This window comes from Alexandromys fortis, unplaced genomic scaffold (genome assembly GCF_014885135.2).
Source record: "Alexandromys fortis isolate MF-2015 unplaced genomic scaffold, M_Fortis_MF-2015_v1.1 scaffold_34, whole genome shotgun sequence".
Taxonomy (NCBI): domain Eukaryota; kingdom Metazoa; phylum Chordata; class Mammalia; order Rodentia; family Cricetidae; genus Alexandromys; species Alexandromys fortis.
The window spans coordinates 11,016,729-11,035,602 of record NW_026067933.1 but is presented as its reverse complement, the minus strand read 5'-3'; the positions used below and the strand labels follow the sequence as shown (position 1 = coordinate 11,035,602).

At 36.0% G+C, this 18,874-nt stretch overlaps 1 protein-coding gene across 1 annotated transcript in view; it reads right to left on the bottom strand.

Moving 5' to 3' along the window:
• Positions 1 to 222: 222 nt before the first annotated feature.
• The window catches only part of Ppp1r3a (protein phosphatase 1 regulatory subunit 3A), a 39,154-nt gene continuing 20,502 nt past the window's right edge, over positions 223 to 18,874 (bottom strand). Inside the window, exons 2-4 of the mRNA XM_050145854.1 lie at positions 4,657 to 4,715; positions 4,443 to 4,567; positions 223 to 2,559 (exon numbers count right to left, since the gene is read on the bottom strand). Of these exons, the coding sequence (XP_050001811.1) occupies positions 223 to 2,559; positions 4,443 to 4,567; positions 4,657 to 4,715 (2,521 nt within the window). The remainder of the gene's footprint in view (positions 2,560 to 4,442; positions 4,568 to 4,656; positions 4,716 to 18,874) is intronic.

Below are 18,874 nucleotides of genomic sequence, written 5' to 3'. Positions count from 1 at the left end.
TGTTTAATGATCCAAGCATAATGGTCCTATATAGAATAATTACTTATATGAAGGAGCTAACTTCATACGCATTCCTTTTTAAATGTTCCTTCAAGAGAAAAACTGCGCTGACTCTTTGAACAATGACTAGTCTCTCTCACCAACCCAAATGTTTGGGACTAAAAAGCTTATTATTCAAGAGAATAGCTTATCATTCAAGAGAGAACAGTCATTGTGTCAACCTCACTTCTTTTTGACTGACTCTCTTTGCCTTCCCCCTTCCCAGTATAACCAGTACAAGGAAAAAATGTAGAACGCCAAGCCAATCATTAAGTCATAGTAGTAGATAGTCACTAGAAATATCAGAAACAAAAGGAAATAAGGTATTTTAGAGTTGATGTATGCGGAGAGCAGAGACTCTGTAACCTGAGCTTGGACATTCTGGTCAGAAAGAGTAGCAGAAGCAGGGCTCTCTGACCCTTTGTCGTCTGAATGGCTTTGTGACTTTTCAAAACACCTTACTTCTTTAATGTCAGACCTTGCCTCCTCCAGATTCTCAAGAGGTTCACTGATTAAAATCATTGGACCTTGGGATTTTTCCAAGCTTTTACCTTCTTTTTGTTGGACAATCCGACCCACATGTCTTTCTCTTCCTCTACCTGATTCCATTATTTCCAAACTATTGGAAACATCATCAAATTTAGACATGGCATGGCCCAGGATCTCACTTTCTGGATGGCAAGTATATTCTGATTTGGTAGGAAAGGCCTGGAGTATTGTGCTGGTAACTGCTTTCTCTTCAGTAACTGGCCATCCGGAAGAGGGTTCTGAAGTTTTTGACTGACATTTGTAAAGTTGAGGGCTGCTCTGAGAAGGGCTGACAGTGCCTGAAATAAACGCAGAATGAACAGCATCGAACTCTGTTCTCCGTGATGATTCTTGAAGCAGCCCAAGACCTTTCTTTTCTGGGAATATTGCTTTGTCTGTTGGTAACACTCCCAAATGTAAATCCAGGTTTGACGTACCTTTTTGATTGCCTGTAATGACCTGTGAAGGTTCGTCTGTAGATGTTACAACTCCAGTTCCACGTTGTTCCTTGTCAAGTGTCTTCCTAGGATTGCGTGGCGATGTGGTTGCCTCCTTCTCCATTTCATCTACATATACATTACAAATAGCTGAATGGGATTCCTTTTCAAAATCATTGACATGGATTACACCCGCTGTATCTCCATGACAAAGGGTATAATGCGAATCATCCCCTCTGCCTTCATGTGGATCAAACGCTGTTTCTTTTACCTCGATGGGCCTGTCACTTCGTACTGTCTCTTGAGGTAGCTTAGCAATTATTGCCTTTCCTCTAGCAGACATGCTTTCTGGAGTACTTTCTAACGTTGTCTTAATTATATAAGCTGTAAGTGCTTCTGCTTTCTCAGTAATACCATGATGAGCTGGAGAAGACAGTTCATAGCCCTCTGTCTCTTGGCAGGTAAACAATTGTTCTGCAGGGGGAGCTTTCAGACCTCTCATGTCGTCTCTTTTTTCCCACACGTCTTTACACTCTGCTTGTTCTTTTATCTGCTTGGTTATATTTGTTTCAATCCCTCTTGTTTCTGGCTGACTTTCCAGAACATTCCAATTTTTTTCATGCTGTGTATTCATATGCTGATCTTCCTGACTACTAGCATCTGATTTTCCCCTCTCACCTTGAAAAAGATAATCATCCGTCAGAACATTGCCATTTCTTGGTGAACCAAGATGAGAAGCTCTTGGTTCCAAATTGGTACCATTGCCAGCTTCTCTCCAATTAACTTTTCTCTTTGTTGAACGATAGGGATCTACCGTCACTGTCCAGGGAGTAGTTGTAGTGTCTTTGCTTAGTAGAGTGGTTAATTCTTTGTTATTCTCTTTAGTCCCTTCAATGCGTATTTTGGGATGCCCCATTTGTCTATCTTGGTTCTGGAATATTGATTGAAAATTCGTGCTTTGATTTTCATTAACACCTAAGCATGTGTTCTGCTCCTCTGCAACATTGTCCTTGGTGAAATCATCTTTTGAAGATGCATTTGATTCTTCCAGATTTGTGGATGCCTCCAAATAGAAATCACTTCTTGAATATTTGTAATCTTTTATTCCAGTTTTCTTGACTCCTGCTTCACTCTTTTGAAGACTGCCTGCCATTAGCTGGTCATAGGAGGAGTATACTGTTTGCATTTTGTCAGACCCATGGGCTGGGTTGGCATTGTCATCGAGGACTTCCTTGCTGCAGAGGTTCAGTTGAGTTAATTCATCAGAGCTAGCATCTCCCACTGCTGGCCCAATTTCTCCCACATGTGAAGAAATCTCCTCTGAAGGTGTATGACCATATTCATTTCCTGGGGAATAGTTTTTGCTGCGATAGAAATCTTTCTTTAAGGGGATTTCTTCTGGTAAACTTGGAGACAAAGGCCTTCTGAACAAGTCAGTAGGAATTCCATGGTAACCTTGCTTCTCCTCCGATCCCTCAGCTTTATATGTGAAATTGACTGGATCTGTTGAAAATGTCTTCTTTTCATCCCGGGAAGATATCAGCCGTTGGCTTATCTTATGAAAAAAGAACAACAAAAATAAGAACAATATAATCTTTTTTAAATGTGTGAAAAGTAAACTAGATTTTATTAGCTCAAGTAATTATCGGGTAGATTTCCTTGGTTCAATTCATTTGCGGATTTCACACAAACTCTGGAAGTTGCATGTTTGAGGCAAGATCTTTGTGGGATATGACTTGGGAATGAGATCAGTGGGAAGGGGGCCCAAATTAATCACTCTCCTTCTCAGCTTCCAAATATCACATTGTATTATTCAACCATTCTTGCTTGTCATTGCAGTTTTTCCTCACTTCGAATGTACACATTGATAGCTCCATGCTAATCAATTACAGAGCAGCTTCCTGGATGCCCCTTGCCACATTTATATGTGCTGTAGGTGCCCCCATTACAGTTTCTCTTATTAATATGTTTTCTGCAAAGCCTCTGCAAACTATTAATAGCAAAACGTCACTCAAAGAAAAGTGAGGGAGCTAATGTCTCTGCAAATTCTGTTTTAATGACCCTCTGCCAACTGGTACTCAAATGTATTTGAGCTCTTCAGTGATGCCAACTGTCAGGATTTAACAGTGAGATGCCTGTGTTTTTTTTTTTTCCTCCTCATAACTGACATTTGCATGATCTCAATAATTATATGCAAATCTTACGTTTTCCCCTTCTTCTCACATAAGGCTCATGTTACTTGTCAACTGCACAGCTGTCTTATAAGCCAATGCCTGTGGGTTCCACAGATTTGGTTGTATTTCCATCTATTATGGAGCTTCATTGTTTTATGCAGTCACATCAGCATGGAGCAAATTAGCATCTAAATTACAGCTCCCTGTTCATTTATTGGGCGTACACTTTCAGTAACTTCTAAACAAACTTTTATATTTGAGGCTGCTCATGGTAATGAGGTGTATTGGTGAAGTATGTGATTTTCCAGGGGCCTTTCATTATATTCTGTGGTTTGAAAAAAAAAAAAACAGTGATGTTAACTTTCAGCTGGTAAGAATTTTCACAATGGGGTGACAACTTTGTAGGGCCTTAAAGTCGAGCACAGTAAATTGCATACTTTAGTGGTGGGGTTGCCATGTCCCTAACGCTGAGGTGTAACGTGTGGAGAAAGAAAAGAGTTTTAGCTCTTTTGGGCTTCAGCACTGACACTTGAAGAGGCAAATGTCATTTTAATCTACGATGATTATGAATCCTTGTATCCCCATGCTGTGAGCTCCCACCGAATACAGTAAGGATAAAATAAATGTGCTGTGTGACTCATTTACTTCTACCTCTCATTGTGCGTTAAGACTGAACTAAACCAGCTCCTCCAAATTTCAGAACAGATTTGATGTTCACCAAGTGTGGAATTTGTGCTAACAAATACTATACTAAAATTTTACAAGTTTTAAAATTATGAAGCACTAGTTATTTTCTTCTTTGGTAATTTAATATTTTACCACAATAATAAACTTTATGATTATTACCTGGACAGAAATAGTAAAGCAAAAGATTGATAAATGTAAGAATTATAGGCTTGTCTGTTGGATAGGGCCTTAACTATTTCCTATTCCAGTCCTCTTATTTTACAGACGAGTTTATGCTAAGTGTACGCTCATTACAAAGATTAGAAGTACACATCAGGCTAGTGTCCCTGGCCTCTAATTCCCACAAACTATTGCTCAGAGCCAATGGCAAAGAGATGGGAAATGAATGTCATTAATTTACCACACGCTGAAATCAAAGTGCCTTGTTGCTCTAGCTTGCTAGAGATGCTAGGACAGAGGCTAGGCTTTCACATTTGCAAATGATATTAGCTGAGGCCATTGAAAGGCAGGAATTGTAGCATCTTTGAAGCGTAAATAGATCCATCTCCTCTAATGCCTTGGCAACCAGAACACTTACCATCAAGTCTATTTCTTTTTCATTACGTTCATCACGCTCCGTGTTGATACCTTCTACATTTTGATGACTGGCTCCCAAGTCATCCTTGTCCTCAAGAGAACAAATGATTGTTGGGATGTAGGCATCTGAAAAGTTAATACGATTGGCTGTTAAGATTATTTTCATGGAAGGCTGTAACAAAAACAGATTTTGTTTAATTTTTAATAAATATTACCTGTGAACTTCAAATTCTCAAGCTTATTTTCTTCAGATGTTAGCAATGATTCTTCTTTACTGCTAAAATTTAGAAAAACAGACATTTGTTCTGAAATTACATGTTTTGAAGTGTTTTACGTAATGGAAAATTAGCCGTAAGACAAATAATGTTCATACAACCGTATATAATTTTATATTATTGTATATAATTTTAAATAAAACTTAAGAACTTAAGTTTTTAATAAATCTTTTAGAAGGACACAGTAATAAATACTGATTCTAGAAAAACTTAAAAAATCTATGCAAAGAAATATTTCTAAATAAAATTTTGTTGGGCTTACTAAATCATACCCAGAGTGAAATGATAAGTAAATGTGTACTGTATATTGTATTTTTTTTAATCTTTCAAGTTGAGAGCATATATTTCCCTTTTGGTTTAATGACAACAGTTTATTAACTGATCTTCTATTATTATTATAAAATTATTTTCTAACATTTCAAAATTTATCTTTTATATCCTTTTTAGCTTTCAATTTTATTGTTATAACAGTAACCTCTATCTAGAAGAGAAAAATAAAATAAGCTCACTAAAACCTGAAAGGCAACTAAATTTATGCTCAAAAATTTCATGCATGAATTGTCACTGGTAAATTTTAAAAAGGAGACTTCAGAGTGGGCATACCTTAACACATAACTTTCCTTTAAAATTGTTAAAATTACACTGCTTTTTCTAGTGTAATCTCCATTCTGTTTAAAAATGATAAGTGCTTTTCCCATCAAATGTGAGTGCGCAGATTAATAAGGTCATTAGAATTATATTTGTCTGTGATACTCAATATGAAAAATATAATTAGTGAAAATTACAGTTTATGTATAGCTACTCAGAGTAAATTTGTGTCCTTTAAACTCTTTCATTTTTAAAATATTTTATTTATTGTTATTATTACTGAGTACATCTGGTGTTCGTGGTGGCTGTGCAATGGCACAAACGTGGCTGACAGAAAACAATTTTTGAAGTTGATTCTCATGTTTACATGGGTTCTGGGGATTGACCTCAGATCATCAGACTTGCAGATCAAGCACCTTACCCACTAAGTCTTCTCAGTCTTCTTGGACAATTTCTTTCTCTCTCTTTCTCCTTTCTTGCTTCCTTTCTTCATTTCTTTTCCCTCCCTCCCTCCCTCCCTCCCTCCCTCCCTCCCTCCCTCCCTCCCTCCCTCCCTTCTTTCTTTCTTTCTTTCTTTCTTTCTTTCTTTCTGGACTGAATATCTCCATGTATCCCTAACTGCCAAAGAACGCTCTACATAGACCAGGCTGGCCATGAATTCACAGAGAGTTCATGTCTGAGAGCTGACCTTGCCTCCCAAGTGCTGGGATTAAAGGCATCTACCACCATGTCCAACCTCCAATCTATTTTCCTTATACTAACTTTTGTCAGTAAGTTTTCTGCAATAATAACCAACTAAACGAATAAAATAACAACAAAAATAACAACAACAACAAGAAACCTGAAAGTGTCAGTTGCAGATAAACTAATGTCTAGTCTGTTTGCCCTGCAACTTTTGATACAAATACAGCATGGCTAATTTTATTTCTACAAACCATGTGAAATTTGTAAATTTGTTCGTCCTAATTATGTAAGAAGGTAACTTAGTTTTGCATATATTTTTATTGTTTCATTTTAACTTTACTGGAAACATGACAAAAATGTCATGTTCTATGTACATAAAAATTCTTAGATTTTAGAATTTGAAGTACTGATGTAGAATTAATATGAAAGTTACAGTGTTTAACAAGTTCTGTAACTATACCACGATTTTATTTTTGTGAAATTTGTCTACAAACCAATATGTTTATTTTCTGAATATATACTATCTATCCCTTTTAAGAACATGTAAACCTGAGGCATATCCACCACTTCTCTCTCTTATAAGCTATCTAAGCCACTCTGGCAAAGCTCTATGAACCTTGGGGTAACAGAAGTGATATAAACATCCTCTTTGGGCTAAAAACCATGCAGGCTCTTGTAACTTTTACACTTTGATATAAGTTGTAGGCCTCTGTGTTAATTGCCATCTAACTCCCAAAGAAGCTTTTCTGATGATAACTGAGAGACACACTGGTCTACGGGGATAGCAATAAGTTATCAGTGGGGAGTAACTCTAAAAGAACTGTTTAATGAACACAGCAGGGCAGCTGTACATATAAATGTGCAGGGATCATAATAACATGAACAAGATCTATGGAAACTCATGCCAGATAAAATCCCAGCATAAAGTGGGAGATGGGCATGAAGTCCAGCCTCAAGCAGAACAATTGTTGGCATTCGATAACTGCTGGGAAAAGAAGAGTCAGTCTTCTTTAATGGTTTACTCTGTGGAAAGTCAACCACAATCCAGGAAAGGGCCTATAGCAAAGAGTAGCCCAACACAAAGCATTGTAGACTTGAGTTTTCTAGGGGATAGATAGATATGATAGATATAGATAGATGATAGATAGTAGATAGATAGATAGATAGATAGATAGATAGATAGATAAAGATATAGATAGATGATAGATAGATAGATAGATAGATAGATAGATAGATAGATAGATAGATAGGAAGAGAGAGTAAACATGAACTTGGGTGAATAGAGAAGTGGGACTGGTTCTGAGAGTAATTGGGGAGGAGGCTGAATGTGATAAAAACACAATACATAAAATTCTAAAAGAACTAATAAATATATTTAAAAAGAATGTGTAAACTATTAAAACAATATTTAAGCCAAGCGGTGGTGGCGTACGCCTTTAATCCCAGCACTCGGGAGGCAGAGGCAGGCAGTTCTCTGGGAGTTCAAGGCCTGCCTGGTCTACAAGAGCTAGTTCCAGGACAGGAACCAAAGCTACAGAGAAACCCTGTCTCGAAAAACAAAACAAAAAACAAAAAACAAACAAACAAACAAAACAACAACAACAACAACAACAACAAAAACAAAACATATTTAGCTATTCCTGACTTTTTTTGTTCCTAATTAGAATTAGGAACTATTAGAATTTTATTTGTGGAGAGAAAATATTTGCTACTAAGCAATGTATTATATTTTATTTACGAAGATACCATCCCTGAATTTTCTAACAAATTTTAGTTGCTTTTTAAAAAATGATTGTTTGAGCCGGGCGATGGTGGCACACGCCTTTAATCCCAGCACTCGGTAGGCAGAGGCAGGTGGATCTCTGGGAGTTCGAGACCAGCCTGGTCTACAGAGCTAGTTCTAGGACAGGCTCCAAAGCCACAGAGAAACCCTGTCTCGAAAAACCAAAAAAAATAAAATAAAATAAAATAAAAAATAAAAAAAAAATAAAAATGATTGTTTGGAAAAAACAGGAACTTCATTTTTTAAAACTCATTTCAGAGACAAGTGATTAGAGATGAAACAACCTTTCTGTGACTAATTCTTATCAAAACATGGAAATTCAGAAATATAAAAGAAAATTTTATGTTCAAGGATACTCACAATATACAATATACCGATGAAACATAAATATTATACATAAAAATATAGAAAAAAACTTATAGAAGTGAAAAAATCCTAAAAAAATTAAAAATAACATAAAAATATTAAAGAAGTTAAGTATACTATGTTCATAGATAGTTGTAAAATATTATGAAGTATAAATTCTCTAATGTAGAGATCCAATAAATTGTAGTCAAGATTATAAGAGCATCTTTCATAGAGTTCGGACATGTGAGTCTACAGAGAAGTGCAGAGAGATGGTAGCTCTATAGCTGTGGGAAATATGGAGAAGGGACCTGTGTTAGCTAACTTTAAGAGTTTCAATTCAATTGAGAAGTAGTTCTTGAACTTTAGTGAGAAGAAGACACACGTATGCCCAAAAATAGGTGGAACATAGGATCTTCAGAAATGAAGGCAGGGAAATGGCTATTCTTAAGAGAAAAGGCTGACAATAGAACATGAGCCAAATCCAGGTGGACTAAATTCTTAACGTGTCAAATTCTTCAAAACTCCTAGGAGAAAATATAGATGAATGTATACAGTAGGAAGTATCTTTTGAATAATGGGAAAAGACAACATGCAGAAAAAAAAAACACCTTAGTTTTTTTTCTATTAAAATTTAAAGAATTTTTAGGACTTATTTATTTTTAATCTGTGCATTGCTACATGTATGTCTGTGAACAGCATGTCCACAAGGGCAATGGAAATAAGAAAAGAAACTTAGGTCCCTGGGAACTGGAGTTAGAGATGATGATGAGTCACTATAGGATTTCAGGGCACCAGACCTACGTTCTCTGCAAGAACCGCAGGTCCTCCTAATTATTATGCTATATGTCCAGCCCCAGTATTAAATTTTAATACTTTATTCATTGAAAGGCCAAAGGGTGGCTTGCTGGTTAAGAACACTTGTCTTTCTTTCAGAGCACTCAGGTTTAATTTTCAGCAGCCACACTGTAGCTCACAACAACCAAAAACTTCAGTTCCAGTGTATCCAACAGCATCTTCTGACCTCTGAGGGCACCAGGCACACATGCAATGATGTGACACACAAAATACTCATGCATATTGAATAAATAAGGCTAAATTTCAAAAGACTTTTTAAAGTTAAAAATGATTAAACTTGGGGAAAAATATGCATCACATAAAATTAACACAATCAATAACCAATAATCTATATCTGGATACAGAGAAAAATACAGCTTCAAATCAATAAAATTGCTGCTTATCTCGGTAGCAAAGGGGAATAATTCAGAAACTAGAGCACATATATCCATATAAAGGGACAGCCAGCTTACTAGGGAGCAGAAATGAAAGCTAAAACAAGGTGGCAGCATTGATACCTGTTCAACACAATAAAGTAAAAGTTTATCAGTCCAGAGAGTGGAAGATGGTCGGAGGACACAGGCTTTCTTGCACATTACTGGTGGGAAAATAATTGGTGAAAGTCATTTTGAAAATCAATTTAACATCAGTTGAAAAATTTAGCATTTGTCTCCCCCAGTACCAGTGTGCCCAGTGCACCCTTGGTGTGCACTCGTGTCTCCTCCGCGTGCCGTGTGAGATAAGTACAGTAATACTTGAATGACATTGGTGTCCCTCTGTCAGTTCTGAATGGACAAAAATGCATATTCATAGATTACAGAGTATCCTAAAATGTATGCTATGTAGAATTAAAATCAACAAATCATAGAAACACATGGAAATATGAACCTCTCTTAGCAATGCAGCCTCAATTAAAAAAGCTGAAATGACTGCTGAAAAGATTTCTTTCCCCAAAAGTCTAAAGACAACTAACATGACTCCACATAATTATCAAAAAAAGACAAGACTATCAAATAGTTTTACCCAAAGGAAATCAAGCTTTTCGGGATTATAGTTACTACAAGTAAAGCAATTTATGAGGAAGGAATCAGTACATGTGATGACCAAAATCTGTCATCGTTTTGCATAGAGTTAATGCATTATTTAAAAGGTCTAAACAGTTCAATCCTCATTTGTGATAACGGCTTGCTTTTAGCCATGTATGATAGGATGTGTGTAAACAAAGCACCACTCTTAAATTTGAAATAATATTTATATGACCAAATCCATGTAAGTAGTTTAATTAAACAGGCTTACAGTTTGTGCACAGATGGAGACTGTGTTGGTTACTGACAGCAGGACCCACCCATAGCAGGATTCTTCTACATCAGTACATCTGACTATGGCATAAGTAAAGTTGTTGTTTCTAGCTCTCAGGTCCCTTTTGTGTCTGGAGAACTTTTTAATCAGAAGATTTTTCTTTCTTTCTTTTCCTTTTATTTTTTTTTTTATTCCTGGTGATTGACATGCTGCCTGATGCAGTCTAATGACAAGAGGTGTTGTTGAATAAATGCCCAACCCTCTTTCTACCTTCCCTTCTAGTTTCTATCTCTTGCCAGCATTTTAATAACACCATTTCTTCTTTACACAAAATTTACTCAGAGAAGAACAGCATATGTTTATCTGTTTATCTTCTAATGATTAAATTATTACCACTTCCGAAGTTTAGAATTCCAGGGTCACATGATTAAATGTAATTGTTTTAATTTATTTTTTAATTTTAAAATTTGTTTGAAGCTAATCTAGGAACTTTAGAGCAATAGTTTATTTCCAGTAAATTTTGAGACATTTGATATAGTCAACCATATTATTTAATCTGGAGGGGTCATTCATTCTTCTACAGATATTTTCAATATGTATGATCAACTATAACAAACACTGAGAAATCAAAGACTAGTAGTATTTAAACTCTTATCCCAGGCAAGCAATGAAATGATAGGAATATATAAATCAACACAATATAGTAGTTGCAATGAGTTGTTAACGTTATAATAAATGATGGGCTATATAAGCTACTGCCTTTGAGAGGAAAGAGTTAAAATAGTAATTCAGGAGAGTAGGGAAATTTTTCAAAGATTCATTTCAAGTTTACTAAGAAATAAGAAGTTTCTGCATTCAGAAGAATAATTAAAAACATAACAAGTGGTAAAAGAAAAATAGCTCAAAAGAGGATGCATCCAAGAGCAATAATAGTGTCAGAGAGTTTGGATGGGGTTTAAAGGCAGAAAGTCAAAGATGAAACTGGAGTTAGTTTAAGCCAGACTTTGAAAAGGATTACTCTATGTTACTGTATTACAGGATACTTGTTCACACTATGAGTCCAGAGGTTCCATTGTTTCGTGGAGGAATCTGCTTCTAGTGTTGCTCAGCCCCAGCACACACCTTTACCAAAAGCCTTCTGCTTGAATATTGTAAACAGCATTTTAAAAATCAATCATAGTTCTAGCAGCAGAGCAAGCAACTGGATGATAGGAAATAGTCATAGAGAGTGGGAGAAGGTCAGGAGGACACAGAGAGATGTACAGGAAGTAGAAGAGAGGGATAACTGCTTGGAGGAACTTTTGTTTGAGAAGGTATAAGAGAAAGCTCTCTTTCTGGGATGATTAAAGAGGAAGCAGTTGGATACCTTCTCTGCCTTGTCTAATCTAACAGGTGTTAGCTCAGTATCTGGGGAGGCGTAGTTAAAAACAACATCACTGTATAATCAGAATGTGGCTAAATAAATTCCATAGATGTTCTTTTGTTTTCTTTTCTTTTTTTTTCTTACTAGTGGACTCTAGCCAGGGGTATAAAATGGGAGATAGTCATGATAAGTTTATTTTTTATCCCTTAGCAAGGTTTATTTAACTTATATAGGATTTAGATCTGAAAGGGACCTTATACTAAGGTAATATCATCTACCTATCTTATAGGGGAAATAAAGTTTCAATTCTACAATGTTGGCAAAATTAGAAAAAAAAAACTAATAACCAAATTAGAGATCCTACTGTCTTGGTCTCCAAGGGATTCTTCTTTAGAGAACGGACACATTTGGAAAGAGCACTAACCCTGCCGTTCCAAGTGTTTATCCATTACTAAACTTGTACTTAGTCATTGATAACCATGTCACTTCAAACAAGACACATTCATCTAGATATTTAGCTTTCCTTCACAAGACCACTAAATGTCTTACAGAGTGATTATTTGATACACTTTCCAACCCATGGACTTTTAATCCAGTTATTATCACTGATATTATTACTAATAATGATGAGAACATGCACATGCTGATCACATTTCATAGCACAGCAGTTGACTCCCAGTTCCCTTTTTGCTAGAAATTTTCTGTTCTTAGTTTCTAGTGCATTTTCTCATAAATTCATCACTTTCTTGTAGGACCAAAAGTTGCAGTCCATAGCAGTATACTCCCTTAAACTTTAAAAATAATCTCTCTTTATCACTAGTCCATATTCCAAAAAAAAAAAAAAAAACTCACCAGACATTTTAAACAAGCAACTTTTATTTAAAAAAAAAACTCTCCAAAAATGGTCTGCCTGGGTGCAAGTTTCCACCTTCCTTTAATACTCTACTGAGAACTCGGTCTGAGAACGTCACCACCAAATTAATAATTCTAGAGGTCTGGCAGCAGCTCTCCTTCCATTCTTGGGCGTATGGTTTGTTTTTATCAATGCCAAAACATGGCAGATTTAGCATCGTTAATAATCTAGTTTTTCCTAAACTCCTATAACGTGCCACAATGTCATATACGTTCCTTAACATATTCAAGAACCTTCTATAAGACATGTTCAACAAAATCAAAATCTGATCTGTTGGAGGTAACAGAGTGAGTGGCAGGAACAAAAAAATAACCATTCAAAAGGGATTAAAGTGTTTATAAAAGCAAAGGACCATTTACTAAAAGAGTCGTGGGTGTTGAATGTGCTCCAAAGTGCACAAAATAGTCCCTCCTCATCACCTCTCATTTCATGCTAAAAAGTAAATTCTACATTACTCTAGATCACCATTTATGTTTAAAGCTTGTGGTTTCATTTATGTCCTTTATGCATGTCTTCCCCAATATTTTTTCCTTTAAGATATGATATTCCTATGTAGGAAAAAAACAAAGCCTTGATCCTCCTGCCTCTGCCCCCAAAGTGTTTAGACTACTAATACAGGCTGCACCACAAACAATTCATAAGTGGTCTTTTAAATAAAAAAAAAATTATGAACCGTTTTCAGCATATCTTTAAACCTGTTGTAAAACTACATATATCAACATAAGTCTTACATAGATATGGGACAAACATGATAAAAATTCACTTGGTTTAAAAGAAATCAGGTAATATTCCTTTCCATTAAGCTGTATCCCTAGTAGTTGGCTTTATAGAATTTAGATGGTTTATATGCACTTGTTATTGGAAAAGAAGAGAGAACAAAGCCTGTGTTTGAAGAGAGATAACATTCATAGTGCACCAGCTATCCTACTGTGTTTTCCTGTGGCATCATAATACCATCATTTTTTTCTTGATCAGGAATAAAATTGAGAGCAGAGGAGATACTAGTTCAAAGAAATAACTGTGATAAATGTCTCATAGCAAACAGACCTGTCTAAAGAGAATAGAAAGCAAGGTGTTTTTAGAGGGCGTTTAAGATGGAATGATGCATTAAGATCAGTTTTCTGATGATTACACCAGAGTTCAAAACACAAATCACACTTCTACACTACTGACAGTCACCCAGAAGAGTAACGCTTAGTCTAGAGGAAAACATGAGAATGTTAAAATTGGTTCTGGATTCTTCTTTATTTGTTAAGTCTCCAGACTAACATCCAGCATGATGCACTTTTTGTATATTTTTTGGTCTTACAGTTTTTCATTTGCTTGTTTTGATTTGTTTCTGTTGTTGGCTTTAAGACAGATGGGGGGGGGAGAGAGAGAGAGAGAGAGAGAGAGAGAGAGAGAGAGAGAGAGAGAGAGAGAGAGAGAGCATGAAGTTGGGTAGATAATGAAGTTAGGAGGTTCTGGGAGGATTTTGGGGAAGGACAGTAATGTGATCAAATATATCACATGTAATTTTTAAAAAATAAAACAATAGAAGCAACTATTAATTTAAAATTGTAATATAACCAGTTCAAGCAAAACTACAGATCACAGAATTATGACCTACATAGGTTTTTATTCTCTACTTTGTATAGTGGAATAATGTATCCCATATTATTTTATATGTATTGGAAGTTTGCTTATATTTACCAGCAATCAAGGTAAACAAGTGTATTAGAGAACACTGATAACAGAAACTAAAGTCCTACTTTAGTATACAATCAAAAGTCATGGAGAAAAAAATATCACAGTCTGGTTAAATAAATTATATGAACTGCTCAGGCACTGGAAGAAGTAAGAACAACCTGTTAGACAACGTCACAGTTATTTTTTTGAAAGTTGAATTACTGTCCTTATAATTTCTAGCTGGCCTAAGCAGCATTTCATTCCTTTCAACAGGCTGAATTTTCTTGCTTTCCATCCTTTAAATTACTTTAATTAATTGTGTGTGTGTGTGTGTGTGTGTGTGTGTACATTGTGCCTTCAGAGACACCAAAGGTAACCTACATGAGTTAGTTGTGGTTTCTAGGCATTGAATGCAGGTTGACAGGATTGGTGGCAGACATATTACCTGCTGAGTTATTGCTCTTGGTTTTCAACCATTTACGTCCCTTTCAATAAAATTAAGATATTCTGCTTCATGAGCCCAATAAGTTATTTTTTATTTAGAGAATATTGAATCACTATATTCTAAAATATATCTTATATCAATAAGTTTTATATATTACAACACTGTGTTTCACCATGATTCTTCAATTTAAAAGCATTGATGCTTTATCTTTTTGATGAAGAATAGTTTCAGTAGCAAAGAAAGAAGAACTTAAAGTCACCCTTCCATGAGGTAATCCTTGGTAGGTATTTAATTTTATTTTTCAGAGATGCATTCTTTTCTACCAAGAAAAATTACGGGTTTGAATCTGTTTGGCCATGTCAGTGTGGTGGGTGCTGTTTTTTCCCTAGTTGCTCCCCACAGCAGAAAAGACATTTTACCTTTTATAATTCTGTCATGGAATCAAGCATCACACACTGACGGAAGTGATGTGCACTTTTCAAGGCACTGACTGATGAGGGTCTAGTACATCATTAAGTAGAATCTTGGAAGTTGAGATGTGGACAAAAAAACATTGTAGGTTGCTTGGGAATGTGGTGTAATTACAAGCAGAATTCATGAATTTTAAGTAGAAGAAGACTATAGATGAACCTGGCTTAAGGGACTTCTCTGCTACTACCTGCCAATTATATTTTATGGAGAGAAATGTAAATGTCTTTAGGTGATGGATACTAGAACAACTGAAGAATGTATATCAGCAAGTTATCTGTGAAAAAAAGTGTCTCAAACTTACTGCCCTAAGGTCCTTACTTTATCTAAATTCTTAAAAGACATAATTACACCCATGCAGCAGATAGATGTCAAGAGACTCGTGACTGTCCAACTGAAATCCTCGCTGTCTCCAATGTCTGACTGTTCAATCTTCAACATCCCCACAGACTGATTGTTAAGAGATTCCTTTCAAATTTTTCAGAATGTTGCTGTGTTTTTTTCTGAATTAATATATTTCAACTACTATTTTCTTAAAAATTATGTCAAATTTTGATATATAAAAACTAACTTTAACAGAGTTAAACTTGCTGAGTGAGGGATTTTTTTACATTTTTTACACATTTTTAAGAAGTTCTGTAAATATGCTGTTTTCCCTAGTGAAGTCTGTAGTGTTCACACTCATCATGTAAATTATTTAATTTCTTAAATACAAAGGTTTAGGAACTGAGAAATTGCTCAGTGGGCAACGTACTCACATGGTACTTGAGTTCAGCCAGTTCAAGGGTAACTGACATCTCAGTTCTGAGGAAGCACAGACATAACTGTCCTGGAAATTGATAGCTCTTATTCAATTGGTGAGATCCAAGGCAAATGAGAAACCGTGCCTCAAAAAGTAAGGTGGAGAGGCAAATACCAGGTAAGGAAAATACCTGGTGTTAATTATCCTTCACTCCTATATACATGCTCATTAAATCCTCTCTATTTATGCACATATATGTGTGTATATGTATCTATCAGTCATATATACAGTCTGATTATATACATATAAATCAGTCACATATATATATGACTGATTTGCAGGCTGTGGTCCAGTTAGTTCAATGGTTTAACAAAGAAAAGTCCAAGAATCCAATAATTGCTCAGTCCACTAGATTGGATGTCTCAGCTGGCATTCTGGAATCCTGAAGAGGTAGGCTCTAATGCCAGTGAAGGAATGTATTTGCCAGATAAAAACAGAGCTTTTTCTTTCCATGTCCTTTATATAGGCTGCCAACAGAAAGTGTATCATCCCACCTTCACAGACCTGGATAAAAAGCGGGTCTTTTAAAATTCAAATGACTTAAGAAAAAGTACCCCACAGGTATACCCAACCACTTGGATTTGCGTTCATCTCAGATGTAGTCAAATTGAGAACAGAGAATAGATCTCATTCTGAGGCTGCAATAACCCTCCCTTATCTAGAAGAAAAGCGAAATGGTTCATTATTCAATAAAAGTATGGGAAGAATAATTGCTTGGTGTTTTTGTTTTTATTTCCTTTGGGTGTATGTATGACTCGAATGTATAAGAGATCCTGTCTCAACAAGTCATGTGCAGGGGCATTTAAGAAATATGCCTTATGTTGGCTTGTGTCCCCATATACCACCCTCAGACTATTTGTTTTCCTGATGCCCTTAGAAGCTAGAGGAGGGTTTCAGATCCCGGAGTTATGGACTTTCATTAACTGTTATGATGATGTTGCAAATTGAACTAGGATTTTCTAGAAGAAGAGCTGGTACTCTTAACCTCTGAGAAATCTCTCCAGCCCCAGTTCTTCAGTCCTTTTATGGTAAAACATAGACATAGTGTTTGCTTTAAAGAATCAACTAGTATCCTTAATATAATCGTTAGAATTAACAGAAAATAAAGTGTCCCAAGCAATTTAGAAATGTTAAGGTATTAGGAATATTGTTGTTTTACTTTTAATTAAATGTTGAATTTAAATGTCATGAAGTCATCCTTTCAGAGCATGGGATGTCCAGCCTCTTATTAAATCTACTAGGTCTAGTATTTATTATATATTTTAAAGTTATTTTTATTTTCAACCATTGTTTTAGTTTAAATAAGCATTTAGTGGAATGTATGTTATAAAGTCTGCTTGAATTCAGTTCCCTATTTAAGTAATTCTATTTTGCAATCATACTTTCAAAGTAGCTCTTCTACTTGCACTAACCATCAGAAATTAATATAACAAGAAAGCCAGTAGCCCAGTGAATTAGCCTAGACAGTTCATCTTAACATCCAAAGAGAATCTCATTTCCCAAACTTGGTTTGTATTTCACGGCATTAGCAAACTTTTTAGCAGCCCTGGTAGGGTCTTAAGGCACTATTTCTAAATTTAATGCTTTTGTGAACTTAAGTCACACATTAAAATTATCTTAATGGGCCTTTTTGTCAATTCTTCACAATAGTAGTACAAAAGGAAGGGGAGAGAAGATACATTTAAAAAGCAAATGAAAAAGAACTCAATGGGAGCCTATTTAGGCTACCTGTTGATGAGCCTGTTAGAGAGTCATTAATATGCGGATCATTGACATGATAGACCATAATGACTCCTCCAGGGACATATCAGTCTATTGTGTCAGAAACTAGTTAGGGATTCATTAATGTGAAGACTCCTGACTTCTTAATATGCAAATCATCGATGCAAAGCAATGAGGCATACCTCTCAAATGTCCATATTTTGTGTTACACATTTTCTCTGCCATCCCCTCACCCACACTTTCTGTGAACTGCGTTTCCCCCTTCAATCTTCGGTGACAGATTTCCTCACAAACGATTCTGTGCTCCAGTGGAACCCACCAGTTCATATTCAAACACTTCCTCCCCTTCACTCCTCGCTTCTTTGATTTAAGCCGGGTTTAAAAATGTACAAACCACTTGAAGCATTTTGACTAAATCAGTCAAAATTTAGTATAAAATATGATTTCATATTTTTCTCCAGTGTCAAATTGGATTTTTGCTCACAACAGAGCAAACTGAGGAAAGCATTCTTAAAAAGCCATGGCTTCAGGGTTGTGTAGTGTAAGCAGCCATTGCATAACTTGTAGTGGGAGCGGGTCGGGGAAATAGAGTGGAGTATGATAAGAGCAAGAGAGCAGACAATAGCTCAAGGAAGTTTGCAAGAAAGAAGATGCAAGCTACTCACATAAGAGTAAGGATCCACACTGAGGTGCAGCCCCGAACAAAGGAATCAATATAAAGCACATGGTGTCCAACGCACAGCAAGCAAACCCTAAATAATATTATTGTTTTGCATTTTGTATATATGCAAATATAATACAGTTACTACCGATATTCAAACAGTATGGAAAATGTCAGAGTAGACAAGTTGATCAGACTTTGAACTAATAGACTTCTACCATGGGCACCGCATACACAGCGCTGTGATAACAGGGTCTATGGAAGCCACGGAAAGGCATTGAGCTGTCCTTTGGAGTTCTTTCTCACACTCTTCATCTGAGACCTTACATGTTGCCCATATTCAATTTCTTGCTACTTTACAATATTAGTCTAATTTAAAATATAGTACAATCTTTTAAAATAGAAAAGAATGTGGGTTTATGAATGCGTGTAAGAGGCCAGGGTCTGAAAAAGCCTGGGTTAAAACCGGTCTCACTGAACATAGCGGACAACGAGAACTACTGAGACCTCAAGAACAATGGCAATGGGTTTTTGATCCTACTGCATGTACTGGCTTGGTGGGAGCCTAGGCAGTTTGGAT